A 22,993-nucleotide genomic window follows, 5' to 3' on the forward strand; every position below is an offset into this window, starting at 1 on the left:
GGTCTCGTCAAGGCATTAGAGTCGTTCATCGGCTATAGGTTGCATCCAATGGTTGGTAGTATAGTTTCAATTCAATTAATCGTGGCCGTTCATTACCAATTTATAATCATTACCAATTTTAGTTGGGAGGAGAGGACACAATTGATTGACTGCTGGCAGTCTACTTTTGTAGGGGCAGGCTAATGTTTATGAATGGGTTTCCTACCCACAATCGGTTACACTCAAGGAGGGGTAGACTTTTTCAGTGTTTATGTCTTTCATTCCTTCTCTTTATTCACCGGTGGAGGCTCTTCTAGGTTCTCGGCAAGTTGTTCTTAGCTTGAATGATTTTTTTTGTGTGGATTTTCGTTGATCCTTAGAGGGACCATGTACATTTGGTATGAGATATTTATGTGTTCTTAGATGGAGGTTTGTAAAGATTGCTTCATTCTTTTTTTCATTTCGATAGTATCGTTTAATTTTTGGCATAAAAATGTGAACTTTAGGTTGCATGTCCTTAAATTTGATTTTTTGTTACTTATCTTTCCCACACTCTCCACATTTTTCTGCTAATAGCACTCACATGATTTTGATTGAAACAGAGATTATTAACCAGTGTGAACAGAATCCATTTCTCTTGTTTTCTTGAGCTTGTACATAATCTGAAAGGATCTTATTGTTTTATGAGCTCTATTATAAAATTAATTTGTTATGTACTGTCTGCTAGTATTTGTAGCTGGATATAGCAGTAAACTAATGTAGATCCATAAAAATATTTTGCTCTAAGCTGGTAGAACAAATATTTAAGCAATTTATTATGGAAGAGATATAAGATTTTGAAACAGTTTAAACATCTAAGATAGTTGATACTCTTTTAAAAACATACATCCACGTTTGAGATCTTTCTAGTTTTGAGAGGATCAGAGTCTGTCTATAAGGTATCTGAAACATTCAGACACTTTTATCATATACAGAGAATTTCAACACATTAACAGACCATTCTGATTTTGATCGACATGGTTTCTACTTTGTTCTACATATATAAAATTGGAAGTATTTTTATATTTGGTAAGTGGCAAGGGAAAGGAGAATAGCAAAACTATGGTTCTCGACTAATATATAACTAGAGAGGAAAACTCGGAGATCCTTATCATAACTATGAAAGACATAATATGTGATATATTATTGCTTTCTAATGTTGGGATAAAAACGGGCACTCATTTGGTGGCTTAGCATTGCTGGCACATAAATGTTTTCAGAGAAAGATACAACAACTGCAAGAACTCCAAGGTGACATTTGGGTTTAACATCCATGCAATGCCCCATCTGTCAAGCAGAATAAGTAAACAAAGAAGTCGTCAGCAGCTGCATTCCCTCCCCAAAGGTACATTGAATTTCTTGTCTTTGAATTAGAATTATATTTTTTTTTAGTGTAGGGGCAGATATTTGGATCCTTGAAACTGATTTTGAACTTATATTTGTTGTTTATGTTATTATTTAGAGTAGAATGATTAATTTTTTTTTTTGATGAAAGAATGATTAATTTATTTGCAAGTGAATATCAATTTGGCCCTGAGTTAACTCTGGGCCTGTTTGGTTGATGGTAATGGGCCAGAAAGGAAAGGAATGAAATGTTAATGGGCTGGATTTTTGTTTGGTTGGAAATAACAAGTTTGGAAAAGAATTCCATTGTAATGCTTATTCCCCCAAACTAACGGAATAACTTTTCCAATTTTGAGTCAGTGGAATTATAATTCCATTCCAATTTTGAGTCTTCGTCTTCTTCTCCAACTCCCTCCTTCGTCACTGACTGGTTCATCAGGTATGGCTCCAACTCCCTCCTTCGTCACCGACTGGTTTATTACTTATTTGCTTTATTTATTTTGATATATCACTCTCCTCTTGCTCAACCCCTAATCCGACACAACCATCTCTCATTCTCACTCTCAGCAAGCAACACACCCAGTCGAAGGTAGCTGCTCGTCCCAGTCGGAGGTCCGTGTCAGAGACACTCTTCTCTTCTTCCTCCTGCTTTTCTAATCTGTTGCAGAGGTACTCTCTCTCTATCTCTCTTTCTATGAATTCAGTAAGAGCACCAAATGTTTGATGGAATGCCTATTTGCATATTTTAGATTCTTTTTTTCTTTTTTTTTTCGTCAAGAAAATGTTGTCTCCCACTCTCATCAACGCCTATACCCTCAAAGACAAGCCATTCTGAGAATCTTGGTTCATCAGGGCCTATCTCAAATATTGGGTTTACATGAAGTGGAGTTGGCCCCTTTCATTCCAAATAATAAGAAGTTCCATTGAGGGAGCTGTTCCAACTATTCCCGGGTGATTCAAACCCGGAAATCTTACTTCTGTTATTGATCATTAGAATAAATGTTGTGTTTTGAGTCAATTCATTAATTAAGAGCCAAAGAGAAGAAGAAATAGGTTGAGAAGCCACCTGGTATGTGAGGAGAGTAAGCATATATTCCTGGTCTTCTCTTCCCTAGATTTGAGAGGATAGAGGTTCCCAGTATCTGTCTGACCAAAGCTTAAGTGAATATATATTTGTATTTATATTATATATTTATTTATATATATATATATATATATATGACTGAAATAAAAACATTTTCAATGGGAAAAAGTCTTAATATCCAAAGGTGTTATTGTGTTTTGCCAACTTATATCTGATCAAATCTGACCAATATCTAAGCTAAATACTATAGTATCTATCCATCTATATATGTGATGTTGAACATGTTTTTGTTCTTGTGTTCATACACACATTAGATTTAGTTTCTTTCTTTCTTTTGTTGTTATCTTAATTGGAACAATATCTTTTACTAGATCTTCTGATAAAAAGATCACAATAAGGGAATAATATATTTCATTACATCACTTGTGATATTTATGAATGGTTCTAAATATTCATGCAAAATTATTTAAACCAACCACACAATAAGCAAGAAACACCATATACTTAGGTGTCATCACAATAAGCAGAGTGGTCATAGTGGCTACTGCAGATTCATTAGCACTAGCAGCAGAAACAGAAACTTTGAGAGCCTTGCATCTTCTTTTGGTCCCTGAGATGACAACCCAGTAAAAGTTGGCTTCAATCCTAGCCAACTCCATATTCACCTGAGCCAAGCAAACCACACCAAAAATTTCTGGGCTGAGCAAAGGATGTTGTTAAGTACCTGAGATATTGTACTTGGTTCTGTTATGAAAATATCAGAATACAACAAAATAAAGCCTATTCTCATCTAGTGATACCATCATGAATGCGAAGAAACACTACGAGCTATCTATAAATGCGACATTGTTTAGCTAGGATATAAAAGTAAGAACTCATCATCTCATCTCGTGTCCACATTTTAGAACTGAATGTAGACAAACCTGATTGTTTTCCAGTGCCTATATAAGGTGTGTGTGTGTATGACAGTTTAGCCAACTCTTTTCATTTTGTAAAAGCTCCAAACAAGTATATGTAAGCTCAAGATTTTAGGTAGAGAAATGACCAAGCATTGCATCACCAACTAATTGGTTTATTCATCTACCTCTACTAAACTGGAATATTCACTTCAAAAAGCTAATGATACAATAGTTCTCAATGCTTAGATCCCAAAATAACATTAGTGGTTTCAGTGAGTGAGTACTACCTCTATCAAATTACAATCTTTGGTTTTCTGATCACAATAAGCAGAGTGGTCATCTTTAATTTAAATTTTCTCTTGTTTCGGATTAAAAAACACACTTAATATGCTTAGCCGAATTTCAATGCATAAAAGAAACAAGGAGCCCACCTTTCCCACTTTCTCCATCTTCTAAATAACTCGACAAACTTTCAATTTATTACAAATTAGATAGGAAAACATAATCTGTCTGTGTTTCTTCTAATATGGGAGGCAAATTTTAGGGAATTAGGTTAATGTTTGTCTGACTTCTTCTTTGTCCGACTATTTCTTAGTATTTTATCTATTTTCAAGCTTTCCTAGTTTTTAGCTAATTAGTTGTAACAGCTTCAAGTCTGAAAAGGCTATATGTATTTGTTTGTACGTTTTCTTTCTGTGAACTATAAGAAGGAAAAAAATAATTATTTTTATTCCAAATATTCTTTATATATATATAGTAATCTATTCTTATTTCTTTGTCTAAGTTGTGCCTGTTGTTTATAATCTTCTAGGTGAATAACTGATTGTTGGATTAAAAATTTTATTTGCTTGATTATATTCATTGTAGGATAATGGTTCGTTTAACTGTCAGTGAGAGACAAATTTTGAGAAAGAAGAAGATCATGGCTCTTTATTTGCATTGGATGAATGTGTTGCATGTAGTGCAGTGGTTTTTCAAATTATGGAAAAAAATTATTGTACATGGTATTGAATCAAGCTCTTTGGGAATACAATTATACATATTTGATGTTTTTGTCAATAGGCAAATTGTGCATCAAATAGCTTATGAGAGTGATGTCATAAGCTCTTTGGCTCTGAGTTAACTCTTATTCTCTTTGTTGGGGTACATTATTTTTTTATGAGAATTACTCATCCATGAGAAAAATCATCAAAGTGGAGTTATGTTGTTACGGCTTATTTAACTTTGGCCTGTTATTGGTTCTCTAACCAACATAATCCTACTGCTTATTTGAGAAAAATATAGGATTGGTGCCTTATTCAGCATAATTTCTTAATTTCTTTCCCTCAAACATTCGTTGGTCAATTCTAAAATAATTATTTATTTTTGGTTTTTTATTAATTATTTTCATTATCTGTTTGACTAAATTGCATGAGGAATATATTATTGATAGTCAGATAGAAATCTAGCTCCTCCTTTGTGAAGAAAATTTATTGCATGGCAAAGAAACAACATTTCGTTGGTTTTAATGTTCTCTATGTTAAAATATTGGTGACGTTTGATGGGGAATGATGGAATATTTTGACACAGCCTACGCACCTATTGTCTTTAATTGAGTTAAGATCGAGAAATTCCACACAAACTTAGGATTTGAAGCCTTTAAATGTGAATTGTTAGAGATATTCTACCGTAATAAATACATTTAGTTTCCTATATCATAGCACCATTCTAAGTGATTTTCAATAACCTAAGAGTATTTAAGAACGAATTACGAGCAATCGATAAATTCAACGCCGACTCATGTCTGAGCGAATCGCACTCTCGATCAACTCCTAGTGGGCTTTAAATGATTGACTTTACATCGAATTAGCTCCTTTTGGCATTAAACGCATAAAATTAAAGATTTATCCAACAATCTATGCAATTCACTTCTTGGGATTAGGACCAAATCAATGTAATTGACCCTCATTCAGGTCTTCGTGAGTCCGAAACTGGGTTGAGTGAGCAATATTACGTTAACTAAGATTTTTATGAATCTTCATGGGGAAAGATGCTTATCCTTGACACTAACAACCCACTTGTTTATTAATTTTAGGAATGATTAGGAAAATCATGTCTTCTAATGAGGATCTATCACATTATTCCATTCTAACCAATAACAAGCTTACTCGATCATAGCTTTGACCTAAATATCTTGCAATAACAAAAATATTGGTGACTCTTGAAGGGAAATGATGGATTTTTTTTGACACATATTACGTACCTATTGACTTTAATTGAGGAAAGATTGAGAAATTCCCCATAAAATTAGAATTTGAAGCCATTAAATGCAAATCGTTAGAGGTGTTTACCAAGATTTTTGGAAACTATATTAATGAAAAGTAAGCGAGATTAATGATATGGAATTTAGAAGGTATAAACAAGATTTTTACGTGGTTGGGGCGTTAATGAGCCTTAGTCCACGAGACAGTTGTATTAGAGCTTGGAAAGTCTTTTAGAGGCTCACAGGAGCACTGGGCTTCGCCCGGGCTGACCCGGGCCCAACAAGGATATAAGTACCCTTGACTTCTCTGTCGGAAGCCCAATACAAAGGATAAAAATACAAAATACTAAGAAAGACCGAAACCCACTGGGGCAGCCCAAAGCCTATATTTCGCCCGACAAAATGGGGCTTTTGGTCTGGGCACTCCAAGTTACGAGGCAGATTCAGGGGACAAAATCAGTTAGTGTATTGGCAGCGCAGGTCTGAACCAGCGGCGTGCAATCCCGAGGTGGCCTTTTCCACAGGTGAAAAGTGGGGATAGCCCCCACGCGTCGTGGGGCGGCTTCAGGGTCACGGATGCCTTTTCCTGCCAACCTGGAGGACTTGACTCGGGTTCGTTTACCTCTGTCCCTCTTCGTTTACCGCAAGCCCGAATCGTTTACCAGGCTCCGAGACCCTTTTGCGTACACCTCGACCGTAACCCCAATTGGCTATACGTCTCTTGGACGATCGCCCTGGATCTTCTTTCCTGGACACCGTCCGGGTCTGGACCCACACTTGGGCCATCGAACCCGGTCATTCCCCTGCTAAGCAGGCTTGGGCTGGGCCCAAATCCAATTGCCCAGACTGTGGCCCTGGACCACCGTCCTGGGCCCAAGGCAGGAAATGGGGATAACATTTACCCCCCAAGCCTGGGTCTGCGAGGTGGAGGCTTGCCTTGCTCCCGGATACTCCACGGTTGCCTTCCCAGTTCCTGCTTAGAATCGTGGGTCAATGGCAAAGGGCAGTGACGCTGGGCGCGCTCGGAGCCCGGACCATTTACCAATGTCCGAGTCCGTTTACTGAAGTCCCGCTTCATGGTGAGGGATACACATGTCGCCAAGCGACTGCTGCAACGATGGCACTTGATCTCGAAAGGTCACCTAACCACCTCAAGGGTCGCTAGGCCTGGGCTAGTGTGTCAGCACGGATTCCAAAGCGTCCCATCCGCACGGGGGTCCTCCATTAATGCTTCTGCGCTGAGGTGGACCGTAGGATGGGGCAACCTTTGACATTCGCCTCTCCTAGGACGTTGGATTGTAATGGTGAGGATCCAGCTATCTAGTGCTCATTAATGCCCCTGCACGATTTTGGACTGTCCGATGGGGGAATTTCTACCCGCTGGATCAGAGACCAGGATTTGGGTCTCTATAAATGCTCCTCAGACATTCATTTGAAACTTTTACACTCTCGAGCCATTTCAAGAACTAAGGAGCTGTTTATGTCCAATATCGCCGACGACATTTTTCACCGCCTGCTCACTCTGCGCTGTCGCCTCTTTCCAACAGCCCCAGTGTCTGTACCTCTGCCTGAGCACACGTCCTGGGCCTGCCCTATCGACGAGTTGCTGAACCGCCTTCACTAGTTCAAGAACGAGATTTTGCCATCCTTATCGTCAGACAACCACCATATTTCACGGCCAGCTATTCACAGTAAGTCTTTATGTCCTTCTTCTTGGTAAATACATGAATGTAGGCCGTCCTTTTGTTCATATGATTAGGCTGCTAGAACTTGCTTACGCTTAGGAATAGTGCTAGGAAGGCCGCCTGGTCCGGGTTGCTCCGGGTCCGGGTTGCTCCGGGTCCGGATGCTTCCTGGACAAATGGTGGAGCCTATTTAGTAGCCCCTTTTTCGTTCTTGATCTGGGTCTCGTGGTTCTCTGGCGAACCCGGACCTGATCCGGAGGGGACTCCAAGCAGTCCGTAGGAGGCCCCCCGTACCTTGATCGACTTTCTTGGGTTTTGGTATTGACTGCTTGGTTTCTTTTTGTTCCCAGATCATCAGCCATGACAACGGGCGTCACCCTTCATTCAAAGGATGAAGTCAACAGGGTCCCCGTCACCCTCCCTGGGTCCCGAACCCCAAAGGCAACATATGGGAGACAGACACGGTGCCAAATCTGTTCCGGAACTACCGGATGATGTACGTCCTGGAGAAGCGCCTGGGCATAAAGTCCACTCCCGGACTCTTCCACAACCGCCTGGCCAGGATAGAGGAGCGGGCGCATACTTCCGTAGAAGGGTTTGGGGCCTGGAGCGCTGGCCATATCAGTGCGGGTGCCACACTCCCGCTTCACGACTACTTTGTGCGGTTCTTGACATACGTGGGAATTGCACCCTTCCAGCTTCTGCCTCAAGCCTACCGACTGCTTGTGGGATGGCGTGTCTTCTGCGCTGCGAAGGAGATTGCGGAGCCCACCCTCGCGGAGATCTTGTATTTTACAAGATGGAACCGCAGGTCAATGCCAAGGACAAGACCTTGGATGACTTCTATAGGCTGAAGCCGCGAGGTAGCTACCCCCCTCCCACAAGCTCCTGGAAGCATCCCCCGGACGTTCAGCATTACTGGTTCATGACGTCCGGGTTCCTCGTGGAGAAGAACCCCACGCTGCTGCTGGACTTCTAGCAAGTGGGTAAGTGCTTCCCCGACCCTTAGCTGGCCGATTTTTCTTTTTCTTCTTTTTTTTTTTCCTTTTTGTTTCTCATCGTTACTTCGGGTGGCAGGACCTTTTGCCCAGACTCCTCTCACCCAGTTCATCTTGGATCGGAGGAGGTTTTACTCCGGGCTGAGCGCAGAAGACCTGGATGTAGGAGGCTACGTCAACACGGACAACCTCTGACTGGTCGGGATGCTCGCGGCCCACCAGACTATCGTCGTCCCGAACCTTCGGGGAATTCAGTGCGAGAAGATCACGGTCATAAGGGAGCAGCTGGCCCTGGAGCATATCGCGGAGGTGGAGACTGCGGCGTGAGTGGACGTGGCCAAGCGGAAGAGGGACTTGGCCCAGACGGAGGCGGCCGCTTCAGAGGAGCTGGAAGCTCTCTTCGAGGAGGCCCTGCCGAACACGGGTACCCCCGGGGCTAGCGTATCTGGGCTAGGTAACTCACCTTTGATCTTATCTTATGCTCCCCAAGTTGGGGACTTAGCTAGGGATAGGCTAGCACTTCGAGGCCCCGTGTTCTGGGCTGACGGGGAGACGAGACCTTCGTCTCCCGTTCCCGTAGGCTCGGAAGCTCTCATGTTTTTGTCCGGGTTCCTTCAGTACGGGAATTTCTTGAACCTGGATGACATGGGGGATCGAGTCTACTCTTTCGCGATAGATGAGTTGAGTCACGCCCAGGGCTTAGATGAGGGTTCGTCCCGAGTCACTCTTAGTTTTAATTTCGATTCTCCTGTTTAATTGTACTAATTCTTTTTTATTTGTGTTTGTTGCAGGAGACTCAGACATGTCTACCCCCGTGGATGAGCTGAGGCAACTCCTCGAAGCCTGGGCCGCGAGGGCGGCCAAGGTCGCGGCCAAAAAGGCTGCCAAGAAGAATCCAGAGGCGCCAGGCCCGGACCCCTCTCGCAACAAGGAGACGCCAGAGGCGGAGCCTCGACCCGACGAGGGGGCAATCGCCGTGATCCCTATCATGGCCGTGGACCCGGCTGCCGTCCCCGGCCTTGCCCAACCTCCGGTGATCGATTTGGAGCCGGAACCCGCGGTAAGCCGGAGTTCCGGGAAGAGGGCCTTGGACCTGGGCGCTGCAGAGGCCGACACTGGGAAAAAGAGGCCCTGGACGAGGCGGGCTGGCTCAGCCGGTGAGTCGCACGGGGAAAGCCGCCTCGCCGCGAAGGAGATTCCCGCATTACCGGCCCTCCCCATACATTCGGCACTACCTGAGGAGGGGGAAGCCGTCTTGCGGGATGAGCAGTCTCGGCTAATTTCCCGGACCTGGGAGAGTGGCCGGGACTGGAGAGATGAGACGTACAAGGCCCTGACAATTCGTTGTCAGGTTGAGTTCGCTGAGCGCCCGTCGGCTTTTAGCGTGCCCCAGCCAATCGTGGATCGGCTAGCTACCGAGACGGGCTTTCGCCCTAAGCTGGGGCAGGACACGACCCCTTTTGCGGCAGACTTGTTGGAGCAGGTGGGGAACACCATGTCTAACCTCCAACTCAAGCGGTATGCCACCATCGCCAACTTAGATATGTTGTTCATCTCCCAGGCCCTCCGCCATCAGGCCACCGCTGTAAGTTTGCTTCATGTTTTTTTCTTTCTTTTTTATTCGTTTGTAAGGATTCTTCTAACTGTGCTTTGTTCCAGGACGCTCTGTTGTCCCACCGGAATACTGACCTGGTGGCCGAGGCGGCCGTGAACCAAAGGGAGGCCGCCAAGGAGGCCCTGGCCAGGGAGATGGCCCAGGCTCAGGAGACTTTGAGCAAAGCGGTTGCTCAGGCAGACGTGGACCGCGCAGAGTTCGACCGAGTCAAGGCCGGGCTTGAAGAGGCCTTGTCCCGGAAAGAAACCGCGGCCAACGAGAGGGCAGCCCTTCTGGAGGCGGCTGCGGCTCAGTCTGTCCGGGACGGGGAGAAGATCCAGAACTTGGAGACCCGGGTCCGCGAGCTGGACAATTCTCTTCGTGAGGAGATGACGGCGAATGAGGAGGCCCGTCGCGGAAAGGAGCAGGCAGAGGACTTGCTGCACGTCACTTTTGAGGAGGCCATCTACATGGCTTGGCGCAAGGACAAAAGCATGAACCTCCTGATCTTTCCTGACTCAGAATCAAAGAGGGCTGAATTCGAGGCCAAGGAGAAGGAAGACGCGGAGCTTCTGGAGGACGAAGCCTAGGCCCGGGTCTTCACCTTGCCTCTTTTTTCTTTCTTTTTTATAATTTTGTAATAACTTTTTCGGACACGTATGCGTCCAAGAAAATTTGTATTGCTTCCTCCGGTTTAGCTTATTTTTTTTATTCCTTAGAAATTTCCTTTCATCACCGTGCATGACTGATTCTGAGGGTTTGGTCATGGTTCCAACGGCCTGGACTAGACCCACTGACTTTAGCTTGTCGAATTGTCTCAGTCCTACCCGCCTAATTTTTAACTTCGAAAACCTGATGGCCTGGGCCAATGAGGTTCAAATAGTTTACTGTGAAACCTAGTTCCCTCATTCTACCAGTCGCGGGCCACGGCTTTGCCCTGGGGCATACCGGATGCTCTTCTCTCCCGGACATCGTTCGTTCGGGGTAGGACCAGCCTTAGGCTTGGTCCTCTTTTAATTTACATCCCCGGACATCGTTCGTCCGGGGTGGGACCAGCCTGAGGCTTGGTCCTCTTTTAATTTATACCCCCGGACATCGTTCGTTCGGGGTGGGACCAGCCTGAGGCTCGGCCCTCTTTTGATTTATACCCCCGGACATCGTTCGTCCGGGGCGGGACCAGCCTGAGGCTCGGTCCTCCTTTGATTTATACCCCCAGACATCGTTCGTCCGGGGCGGGACCAGCCTGAGGCTCAGTCCTCTTTTGATTTATACCCCCAGACATCGTTCGTCTAGGGCGGGACCAGCCTGAGGCTCGGTCCTCTTTTAATTTATACCCCGGGACATCGTTCGTCCGGGGCGGGACCAGCCTGAGGCTTGGTCCTCTTTTGATTTATACCCCCGGACATCGTTCGTCCGGGGCAGGACCAGCCTGAGGCTCGATCCTCTTTTGATTTATACCCCCGGACATCGTTCGTCCGGGGCGGGACCAGCCTGAGGCTCGGTCCTCTTTTAATTTATACCCCCGGACATCGTTCGTCCGGGGTGGGACCAGCCTGAGGCTTGGTCCTCTTTTAATTTATATCCCCGGACATCGTTCGTTCGGGGTGGGACCGGCCTGAGGCTTGCGCCCTGCCTGGTATTTGCTCATACCTGGGATACCCCCCATAAGTGAGCGGAGACTGGTCTTGGGTCACTTGAGTAAAATTTTCATTGATTGATAACGTTTCTTTATGGCGTTTTGCACACGCCATTTTTATTATTCAAGGGATTGCCCTGAGGCGTACATTATTTACAACGAAAATACAAAATTGGAACACGTTCTCCTGACTACTGATAGTATTTACGGAGATGTTCCACGTTCCAGGCTCTTGGTGTTGGAAATTCTCATTGCAGGATCTTTATTTATTTTCATGCAATTTACATATTATCAAACAAACATGCAAATTCCTAGAACATGCTCCTATGAAATTGATACAAATACAGAGTAAGGTAAAAACTTACATTACGCAGCGGAACTGGAACAACTCCATCATTCAATCTCTCTAACTCTTGATTCCTTTCTGTAGCAGAATATTATCAAGAGATTGAACAAAATCAGCAACACAGTCTTCCTCACCAAGCCTTTGATCAACCTAGAACTAGTGTGGGCTGGTTCTCAACACATGAGATAGAGATCTTGAAGAGAAGAAGAAGAGAGAGTGGCCAAGAAAGGTTAGACTGTCTAGGTTTTCACTTACCCAAATTAACTAAGACTGACTTGCTTTCTTTTTAAAACCCTAGATATCATATTCCTTATATAGGCAACTTAATGAGATTTATTTAAATTTAAATTAATTAAAAATAATAAACAAAAATAAAAGCCTTGGGCTGCCATAAATGGACTTGGGCCCAATCTCCTTGTTTTGAATTTAAATCCCAACTGGGCCTAAATTCAAAACCTTTTATTTATTTATTTCAATTAATTAATTAAATCCTTATTCAAATTAACTAATTATAATTTGAAACTTGATTTAATATTATTTATTTATATTGATACCAATTTATCAATATTAATAAATTTACCCAAAGATTCTATTTTATTATCTAAATCTCATATCTCTGTAAATTTTCCAAAATTGACCTAGTCAACTTTAAAAATCCTAATTGATAATTAAATCAATTAATTGAGACATTCTAGATGATTTACTCAAAGGTGATGCGGGGACCATGGATCCATGAAATCAAGCTCCAATAAGTTACCGTGAATTTATTTACGAATAATTTCACTACTTTATTAATTCCTCGTGACTCCGCTATAGACTCAGAATTGAACTCTTGAATTCATAGAACGTATTTTCAAAACCATAAATACGTTATCCATTGTTATAACCATTACAATCAGTCAATCCTCTATCGATAACTTACTAACGAGTTGGATGCAAATTACCGTTTTACCCCTCATCAGTATTTTATCCTTAACTCCCACTAAGTTCCTTATAAATGATATTTCCGTGAACTTAATCACAGAAATGAGATCTCAATCATTTAACCTTTTGAACAAAGCAATTAAGGAAATCATCTTTTCACTTCTCATACAGAAGTTATAGATTTCGTATCTATGAATAATACTCCCACTCAATTACACTAATAAATCTCCAAGATGTAAGTATGGGCTAGACCGTAGGGTAAGCTAGTAACGAACAAGTCAAAAGATTTAAATAATATAATTAGCAGAATATTATCACTCAGAATTAAGATCGACTTAATATATGGTCAACGTTGTGACATTGATTAGATTTGATAACAACGATACTTATTTATCAATCAATAATCAATATCGGTCCTAGTCTGATGTAACTAAATACATCCGATCTTATCTACTTGGTCGATGCCTTGGACAAGACATCATACCCTGAATGTGTAAGTAGATCATATCGTAGATTGCCTAATCAGTGAAAATCCAATGCACTGATCTAATCTTAGGACTTGTTCTTTTGAACATATAATTACAACTATAATCCACTGTGACCTAATCACTATAATTGTAACTATCCATATGTTTGGGATTTTATAAATGTTTGTATTATTTCAATAATCATGTAATAAAACAAGAAAGCAACACGGTTTTCAAACTAAATGATTTCTACTACTTTTATTGATAATATGAAATCGTGCTACATGTCCGACATGGTTTTATAAGGACATAAAACCCAACACTTGGGACTTCAGAGCCATCAAGCCACTTTAAGCGGTACGTCCCGGGGCACACTTCATGTTGGATCTCGTACGAGCCTTCCCAATTCGGGCCCAGAACCCTTACTCTCGGATCTTGAGTAGGAGGGAAGACTCTTCGCAGGACTAAGTCGCCGGTTCCGAACCTTCTGCATTTTACTTTTGAGTTGAAGTGCCGTGCGATCTTGCCTTGGTACATCTTCAGCTGTACTTGCGACTCCTCCCGGATCTCCTCGATGAGATTTAGTGATTCCTGAAGTAAGGTGTGGTTCTGGGCGGGATCATACGTGTCTCTTCGGTGAGACGGGATGGTTGTTTCGATGGGGATGACGACTTCGCATCCATAGACCATGGAGTAGGGAGTGTGCTCGGTGGACGTCCTCTCGGTGGTCCGGTAAGCCCACAACATGCGGGGCAGCTCTTCGGGCCATTTTCTCTTGCAGGCCTGAAGTTTTTTCTTTAACGTCCCTTTCAAGATTTTGTTGACAGCTTCCGCCTGCCCGTTTGCTTGGGGCCTGGCGACCGCGGAGAAGCTTTTGACGATGCCATGTCTCTCACAAAAATCTGTGAAGTGGATGCTGTCGAACTGCTTTCCGTTATCGGATACAATTTTGTAGGGGAGGCCGTATCAACACACTATATTGTTGATGACGAAATCCAGGGCCTTCTTCGAAGTGATCATGTTCATGGGCTCCGCCTCAACCCACTTGGTATAGTAGTCCACAGCCACGATGGCATATTTCACTCCTTTCCCGGTCGGGAGCGATCCTACCAGATCGATCCCCCACACCGCGAAAGGCCAGGGGCTAGTCATCAAGGTTGTCTTTGTCGGCGGGGCCCGCAGGACCTTCGCGTATCTTTGGCACTGTTCGCACTTGCGGACGTAGTCGATACAATCTTTCTTCATGGTCGGCCAGAAATATCCTTGGTGCAGGATCTTTTTGGAGAGACTGGGTCCGGCTGTATGATCTCCGCAAAAGCCTTCGTGCACTTCGTGCATGATGGCGCTTAGTTCTGTCCCAGACACACACCTGAGGTAAGGCATGGACAACACCTGACGATAGAGTTTTCCGTCCATCATGACATGTCGGTGGACCTGGTACTGAAGCTTCCTGGCTGCGGCCCTGTCGGCTGGCACCTCACCGGTTGTCAGATAGCGGATAAGAGGTCCCATCCAAGACGTGGAGTGGTCAATGGTGTTGACCGCGGGGGCTCGGATGCTTGGGATGGGGAGATGGTCAACGGGGACTAGTCCGGCCAATTCTGCTTCGGCATCGGTGGCCAACTTTGCTAGTGTGTCCGCGAACACGTTTTGCTCTCTGAGGATCTGGCGGATGGAGTGCTTTTTGAACGTTTGCAGCATTTCTCTCGTCTGAGTCACATAAGCCGCCATTCTCTCTCCTTTGGTTTGATATTCCCCCGAGACTTGTCTGACGACCAGCTAGGAATCGCTGTAGATCTCCAGGTTCATGGCCCCTACTTCCCGGCTTCGTGCTCAGCTTCGTTGTTCGATGCCTTGAACTGGAAACGCAGGGCATTTTGCAACTGGTGTCCCTGGTGTGATACCAAGATGATCCCGGCCCCGACCCCATTCTCATTCGAGGCCCCGTCCACGAACACCTTCCACACGGGCGCCGCGGGGGCCACGGGATCGCCTTCCTGGGATATCCCGGAACACTCCACGATGAAGTCGGTTAGGGCTTGCCCCTTGATGGAGACCCTAGGAATGTAGGCTATATCGAACTGACTTAGTTCCATGGCCCACTTTAGGAGTCTCCTTGACGACTCAGGCTTCTGTAACACTTGCCGCAGGGGGTGGTTGGTAAGGACTTTTATGGCGTAGGCCTGGAAGTAAGGTCAGAGTTTTCGGGACGCCATTAGCAGGCAAAAAGTCAGCTTTTCGATTAGCGGGTATCGAGACTCAGATTGCGTCCTCGTACCAATAATCGTTTACTCACGTAGTATACTGGGAGATGGGTCCTTTCCTCCTCCCGTACCAATGCGGCGCTGATCGCGTGCTCGGTCACTGCCAGATAGAGGTACAGAGGCTCCCCGTCCACCGGCTTTGCCAGGATTGGCGCCTGGGCCAGGTGCTCTTTCAGCTTTCGGAAAGCTTCTTCGCATTCGACTGACCATTCGAATCGTTGGCTTCCTCGAAGGACGTTAAAGAACGGGATGCACTTGTCCGTGGCTTTGGAGATGAAACTGCTTAAGGCGGCTATCTGCTTGGTCATACTTTGCATGTCCTTATGCTTCCAAGGAGAGGGCATATCAACCAGTGCCTTGATCTTGTCCGGATTGGCTTCTATTCCCCGGAAGCTCACTATGAAGCCCAGGAACTTCCCGGAGGCCACGCCGAAAGTGCATTTCTTGGGATTCAGCTTCATCCCGTACTTTCGAATGACTGCGAAAGCTTTGGATGTCTTGGACTTGACCAGCATATCATCGATGTAGACTTCCATGTTTCGCCCCAGCTGGGCCCGGAACATTTGATTGACAAGCCTTTGGTAGGTTGCCCCGGTGTCAGCCTGAAGGGCATGACAATGTAGTAGTATATTCCCTTGTCGGTTTGGAAACTGGTATGCTCCTGATCTGCCACATGCATGGAAATCTGATTGTAGCTGGAGTAAGCGTCCATGAAGCTTAAGATCTCGTACCCGGATGTCGCATCCACCATTTGGTCGATCCAGGGAAGCAGGAAACAATCCTTCGGACAAGCCTTGTTGAGATCCGTGAAATCGATGCACGTTCTCCACACTCCATTCAGTTTCGGCACTAGAATGGGGTTGGCCAGCCACACGGGGTATACAGCCTCGCGTATGAAGTTGATTGATGACAGCTTCTCTACTTCCAGCTTGAGGGCCTCGACCCTCTCCGTTCCCAAGGGCTTGCGTTTTTTACGGACCGGGGTCGCGTTCAGGTCGATATTCAATGCGTGGCAAATGATGTTGCGGTCGATCCCCGTCATATCTGAGTGAGACCAGGCCATAATATCCTGGTTCTCCTTAACTCGGGCGATTATGGCGGCCCGGACATCTGCCGACAGATTTTTCCCGACTTGGATGACCCTGGCCGGATCGGTGTCGCTAATGCACACCTCCTCAATCTCGTCCATGGGCTCCAGGATGCGGTCGTCTCCTATCCTCGGGTCCAGTTCATCTTCTTCCCGGATCACTCTCTCAGTAGGTGGGGGAAGTACCAAGTCGATGAAGTCCTCAAAGGGCTCGTCCCGGACCATGTATACTGGTCGGGCGGACACGTGGTAGCATTTCCAGGGGCTTTTCTGATCTCCCCAGACAGTCCCCACCCCTCCGCTGTCGCAAGGGAACTTCATGCAAAGATGACAGATGGAGGTGATAGCCCTGAACTCGACTAATGCGGGCCAGCCAAAAATGACATTGTAAGAAGTGGGGCAATCCACCACTACGAAGGTGCAGAACTTGAATGAGTGCTGCAACTCACTCCCCAATGTTACGGGCAACTCGATCTTCCCCATGGGGAGTAACGCGTCTTCGTTGAAGCCGTAGATCTGGGTTGGGCACGATGCTAGATCCGCTTCAGTCAAGCCAATCGTGGTGAAGGCGGGCTTGAACAAGATGTTGACAGAGCTCCCGTCATCTACCAGCACGCGAGAAATCTGTGCATCTATGACCAGCGGGTCATGGTGCGGGAAATGGACGTTGCGGGCGTCGTCCTCCGTGAATGTGATAGGGAGGTTCATCAATTTCGGGCGATGAGCCGGGGCCTGGATCAGGGTGCACACCTCCTGATCGTGGTCGAGCTCGCTTAGGTAGCGCTTTTGATCGTTCCTAGACGACCCTCCCAGGTGAGGTCCGCCTGAGATGGTGGCCACATGTTCGTCCACGCAAGGGGGTGCCGTCCCGGATGGATAAGGCATACCAGGGCCGGGTGCTTGCGTGACGGGGGCCCCTTGAGGGGTTTGCACCGTTGGACCCTACACATACCCTCCTGGAGGCGGATATGCCCTGGGCGCACCCTGAACCGCGGGTTGTCCGGAACCTGCTGATAGGCCCGGGACTCCCACGGGCATCCTGACCCACTGGTGGAGATGCCCCAGCTTGATGAGATTCTCGATCTCATCCTTGAGCTGCCGGCACTCTTCAGTCGTGTGGCCCACATCCTTATGGTAGGCGTATCGTTTGCTGGTATCCCTCGGATTTCTCCCCCTTTGAGTATGGGGCTAGGCTTTCGGTAGTGAACCGCCCTCTCTATGGCCAGGAAGATGTTCGCCCTGGTGTCCACTAGATTGGTGTATTCTGAATATTGGGGCTCGTAGCCCCTTTTTCCTTTCTTAGTCGGCTCAGACCGATTTTGGCCTTTGCCAGATCTCTTCCCCCGGGAGGGGTTTACGCTTGCCTTAGTTACTCTCGCCTGCAACTACTGGGCCCCGACGGGGGCAATGCTGTGATTTGCTGGCGCGGCTCCATATCCGAAAAAGTGGGCGGACTGGACTGGGGCATACCCTGAAGAGGTAGGACCGTACACCGTAGGGGTGTAGGTAACTCCAGGCGTAACGACCGACCCCGGGGCGATCAGGGGCGCGACGTAGGATTACGCTGGGAACTGCACCCCGTACCCTAGGAACGCCTGGGCATTGGGTTGTGGTGCCGGAGGCCATCTGAAAGCCTGGATCTGAGCCTCCTCCCAGTTGATAAATCCTTGGGCCCTCCTTATAAATTCTTCCAAAGTAGCCTCCTTGCTACGCTGCATGTCATCCCAGAGAGGGGACCCGGCCTGGATTCCGGATAGCAATGCCACCAGGCCCTGTTCGTCGTCCACCTTAGTCTTGGAGGCTTCTTTAGTGAAACGCTGGATGTAGGCCCTCAGTGTCTCCGCGGGGAGCTGTTTAATATTGGCGAGGGCGCTGATTTGCATATCCATCCTCATGGCGGCCACGAACTGCTTGCGAAACGCCGACTGCAGCCTTGACCATGATTGGATGGATCCTGGCTTAAGTCTCTTCCACCACTTCTTGGCGGGACCACCTAGAGTGATTGAAAAACAGAGGCACTTGCCATCATCACTGACGTGGGCCACGGTCATAAGCCGGTTGTACCGGGACAGATGATCCCTGGGGTCGGTGTTTCCGGTATAGGCGGTGAGGCTCGGCATCTTGAACCCCTTGGGGAGCACAGCGTCCAGGATGTGCCTCACACAAGGCTCTTTGTCCTCTTCATCGGAGTCGGTATCTGCTCTTTCATGCTTGCGGACCAAACGGTCCGTGACCTTTTTCAAAGCGGCCAGCTGCTCCATGAGCTGCCTGGCCGTGCCATCCTCGATGGGGATTCTTTCGTTTCTCTTGTCGTGATGTTGTTCCTAAGGTCGCCACCTCGGGGGAGGATCTTTTCCTTACGGGCCCGCTCTTTCCGAGCGTTCAGTCCGCCGCGTAGGTCTATCCGGGACGTGTCGTCCCCTGAACTAAAGGCATGACGCTCCTCGCTACGTGGGCATTCCCGGCGATTTTTGTTTACCAAGGCACTGGGATGCAAAGACCTTTCCCGTCCGTGTCGCCCTGGAGCGTGTCGGGGCCGCGCATCCCGCGGCCGCATCCCCTGCTGCTGATCGGTCGAGTGGCCTTGTCTTGGAACGGGTCCCGACATTCGCGACGGTGGTATCTTTCTTTCGGGTCTTTCCCCCGGCCTTTTTTTTCTCCTGGTCCGGGTATCCTGGGGCTGGCTCAGGAAATTGTTCCCGGGGAGGAGCCGACCTCACGTCTTCGGGGACTCCGGCTCTGACTTGCGGAGCGGGCTGTTGCGCTCCCGGAAGCGAGCCAGCTAGGAGATTGATCGCCGGACCCTACGCGACTATGAATGCCTGCAGGGCCTGGAGGGATTCTTGCATCCGCCGATGCGCCTCTGCCTGCTCAGCAATCCTGGCCTCCTGGTCCAGGACTTGCTGCCTCAGTCTAGTGACCTCCAGGTCCTGCTGGTTGGGATCTCCCCCTGGTATCTCGGGATCCGCAACTTTGTCATGGTATTCCCCCTTGTTCTCCTCCTCTTCATAATATTCCTCCTTGTTCTCCTCTTCGTACTCTGCTCCACCCTCATAGTCTTGTTACTCGTCAAGGTGAGACATCTGAGGAGGAGCGTTCTCAGGCGGATTCTGAGGAAGAGACTGGGAAGGCAACGACTCTCCATTGCCCTGCTCTGGGTTAGTAGGGTCGAAAGTGGTGTGTCTTGTATTCACCATTGTAGTAGAGGTTTGACGTTAGCACTAGCTTTCTCAGGTTATCAATAAAAGCACCAAAATGTTTACCGAGATTTTCGGAAACTATATTAATGAAAAGTAAGCGAGATTAATGATATGGAATTTAGAAGGTATAAACAAGATTTTTACGTGGTTGGGGCGTTAATGAGCCTTAGTCCACGAGACAGTTGTATTAGAGCTTGGAAAGTCTTTTACAATGGAGTTTTTGTCTATGTTTCGACAGAGTAACTGTATACAAGCCGAAGAGAGGTCCCTTCTCCAGTGCTCTGTCACCTGTATTTATAGGCTCACAGGAGCATTGGGCTTGGGCCGGGCTGACCCGGGCCCAACAAGGATATAATTACCCTTGGCTTCTCTGTCGGAAGCCCAATACAAAGGATAAAAATACAAAAGACTAAGAAAGACCGAAGCCCACTGGGGCAGCCCAAAGTCTATATTTCGCCAGACAAAATGGGGCTTTTGGTCTGGGCACTTCGAGTTACGAGGAAGATTCAGGGGACAAAATCAGTCAGTGTACTGGTGATAACTCTACAAAATAGAGTTATTTTCCCACTTTTTATGTGCTAATTGTTGCTTAATTCTTGAGTTTTTAATTGATTTATTAAGTTTTTAAGTAATTTTGAATTTATTAGTCTTATTTTGATTTTATATATTTTTGTATGTTTTTATAGATAGTTTATTGTGTTATGTTGTAATTGAATTATTTAAAATTAGTATTGTTAGTTTGAATGCTAAAAATATGATTTTATTGAAACTAAATGTTATGTAAATTAAATTTTAATTAATGTTTTCATGCGAGTTATTTGGTATATTTTATTAATGAAAATATTTAATTTTAATTTAGTTTATAATTTATTTTGTAGGAAAATTATTTCATTGGTGGCTCTTGAAAAGCAAGGAAATCAAAGGAAAGGTGGTAGTTTTGTAGAAAAAGCAAAGAAACTTTGGCATTTTTGAAAGCATCACTTAACCTCCCAGCCATGCATCTTCTCAACCATGGGCCTCCTACCCAGCCCAGCCCACGGTTTCTCCTTCACCAGCCACACGGGCCGCCTACCCAATCTCCAGACCCGGCTCACCCAGACCCGGCCCACCCAGCCACCATGCTCCTGCCTCCAGAAGCCCAGACGCCTGGCCCACCTCCAACTCCTTCAGCCTTCAACAGCTCCCCACGCCACCTGTCCCCAGCAATTTTCTCTCCAGCTGCCTCCTTCCATCAACACTTCAACATTGCAGAATTCCCCCAGCCGAGCAATCATCCACACGCCCACCACTGCTTCCTCACCAGGCCTAATTCGGCTCTTTCACTGCCACTTCCCCATTTTTTCCTTGAGCCCAACAAAAAAATGCTTTTGTACCATTTGTCCCCTATGACAAAAATGCCAACTTTTTACCACACTTTCTACATATTTTACCCCAAAACATCATAATTATACCATATAATTTACCCATATATGTCATATTATTCATCATTTCAAATTTAATTAATTTAAATTGATTATTTTAAACTCTTTTTTTGGCTATAAATAGGGAGTTTTGAAGACCATTTAGGGTGTCCATTTTTAGAGGAGGTTACTATACCATAATTTCTACACATTCAAAACCTGTCAATTCTCTTCATCTTTTTCTTCTTTTTGGTTATTTTTTATGTATTTTTAGAGGAAAATTTGGGGGTTTCTCCTCCAAATTTTCCTATTTATGTTTGTAATTTTTAGTTTGTATTTGCTATTTTAGTTATGAGTTTATAATCTTTTTAAGATTATTAAGGTGATGATGAAACAATTTGTAACTAGATAGTATTTATTTTGTATGTTGATTTCCCATTTTGTGCAACAAAGTTTATGGAATTTTCTTCTTTAAATATCTTCTTTCATCTTAAATATCATGTATTTTGGATTGTTAGCACATATTTACACTTTGTTCTTCATTAGTGCAAAAACATAATATTCTTTGTGTAAGATGTGTCATTAAATTGTACACATCCATGCTTAGAACAAAAATATTATGTTTTGCCTTATAAATAATGTTCATTGATTTATTTGTTATTTCATTAGATTGATTTACATTAAATGCTTTGAAATTATAATTTTAAAAAGTGAAGATAAATCCTATATTTTTATAAAAATTTGTGTTTAAATAGAATTTCTAGTTTGGATAAGTGATGGTTTGATTAATTTCTACTATTACTAAAATTTGGGAATTAATGTACTTATAAATATTATTGAACTTATATTTTGTGGATTCTAATCCTTAATAATTTTATTTTACCATCTTGATTTCTATTAATTTAGTTATATATATTGTCTTTAATTTCTTTATTATTATCTTTTATTTTATTTTTATTATACAAAAATCCCATCAATCTTTGGAACTAGGTTAGAATTTATTAATTTTGATTTAAAATAGTTTTCTTTTCGATTTTAGACAACTCCTTTGGGTTCGATCTCATGCTTACATGAACACTATATTCCATATACGATTCATGCGCTTGCGAGTATAAATTTTTAAAACATACCCGTTTTGGGTCAATCAACTAGTAGCGCATGTCTGAACCAGCGACGTGCAATCCCGAGGTGCCCTTTTCCGCAGGTGAAAAGTGGGGACAGCCCCCACGCGTCGTGGGGCTGCTTCAGGGTCACGGATGCCTTTTCCTGCCAACCTGGAGGACTTGACCCGGGTCCGTTTACCTCTGTCCCTCTTCGTTTACCGCAGGCCCGGATCGTTTACCAGGCTCCAGGACCGTTTTGTGTACGCCTCGATCGTAACCCCAACTGGCTATACGTCTCCTGGACGATCGTCTTGGATCATCTTTCCTGGACACTGTCTGGGTCTGGACCCACACTTGGGCTGTCGTTCCCGGTCATTCCCCTGCTAAGCGGGCCTGGGCTGGGCCCAAATCCAATTGCCCAGACTGTGGGTCTGGATCACCGTCCCGGGCCCAAGGCAGGAAATGGGGATAATAAGAGGTATTCCACCGTAAACAAAACATTTAGTTTCTGCTATCATAGAACCACTCTTAGTGTTTTTCAATAACCTAGGAGTATTTATAAATTAAATAGGAGCAATCGATAAATTCGTCACTGACTCATGTCTCGATGAATCGCACTCTTGATCAATAGAGTTATTTCACTGTAAGAAAGATAAAGGTCCCTCCTAGTGTGTCTTAATTGATTGATTTTACGGCAAATTA

The 22,993-nt window shown here is 45.3% G+C and overlaps 1 protein-coding gene across 11 annotated transcripts; it reads left to right on the forward strand.

Moving 5' to 3' along the window:
* Positions 1–44: 44 nt before the first annotated feature.
* Positions 45–21,625, forward strand: LOC133793512 (uncharacterized). Of its 11 annotated transcripts, none has more exons than XM_062230865.1 (5): positions 119–1,363; positions 1,719–1,801; positions 1,930–2,031; positions 9,062–9,855; positions 9,930–10,561. In XM_062230865.1, the coding sequence occupies exons 4-5, from the start codon at positions 9,073–9,075 to the stop codon at positions 10,452–10,454; spliced, it is 1,308 nt and encodes a 435-aa protein (XP_062086849.1). In that variant the 5' UTR covers positions 119–1,363; positions 1,719–1,801; positions 1,930–2,031; positions 9,062–9,072; the 3' UTR covers positions 10,455–10,561. The 11 variants fall into 11 exon arrangements, 5 of the variants coding, with proteins under 5 accessions (XP_062086831.1, XP_062086836.1, XP_062086849.1 ...); XM_062230859.1 differs by having other exon boundaries at positions 120–1,363; positions 1,723–1,801; XR_009874875.1 differs by lacking the exons at positions 9,062–9,855; positions 9,930–10,561 and adding exons at positions 20,667–20,716; positions 21,334–21,625 and having other exon boundaries at positions 124–1,363; positions 1,723–1,801.
* Positions 21,626–22,993: the final 1,368 nt, after the last annotated feature.

This window comes from Humulus lupulus, chromosome 1, assembly GCF_963169125.1.
Source record: "Humulus lupulus chromosome 1, drHumLupu1.1, whole genome shotgun sequence".
Classification (NCBI taxonomy): domain Eukaryota; kingdom Viridiplantae; phylum Streptophyta; class Magnoliopsida; order Rosales; family Cannabaceae; genus Humulus; species Humulus lupulus.

Bases quoted from the DNA above. Each gene is read 5' to 3' on its own strand.
- LOC133793512 (XM_062230847.1), top strand. The intron at 1,364-9,061 runs GTACATTGAATT...TGTTTGTTGCAG, and splicing joins GCTGCATTCCCTCCCCAAAG to GAGACTCAGACATGTCTACC. The intron at 9,856-9,929 runs GTAAGTTTGCTT...GCTTTGTTCCAG, and splicing joins TCCGCCATCAGGCCACCGCT to GACGCTCTGTTGTCCCACCG.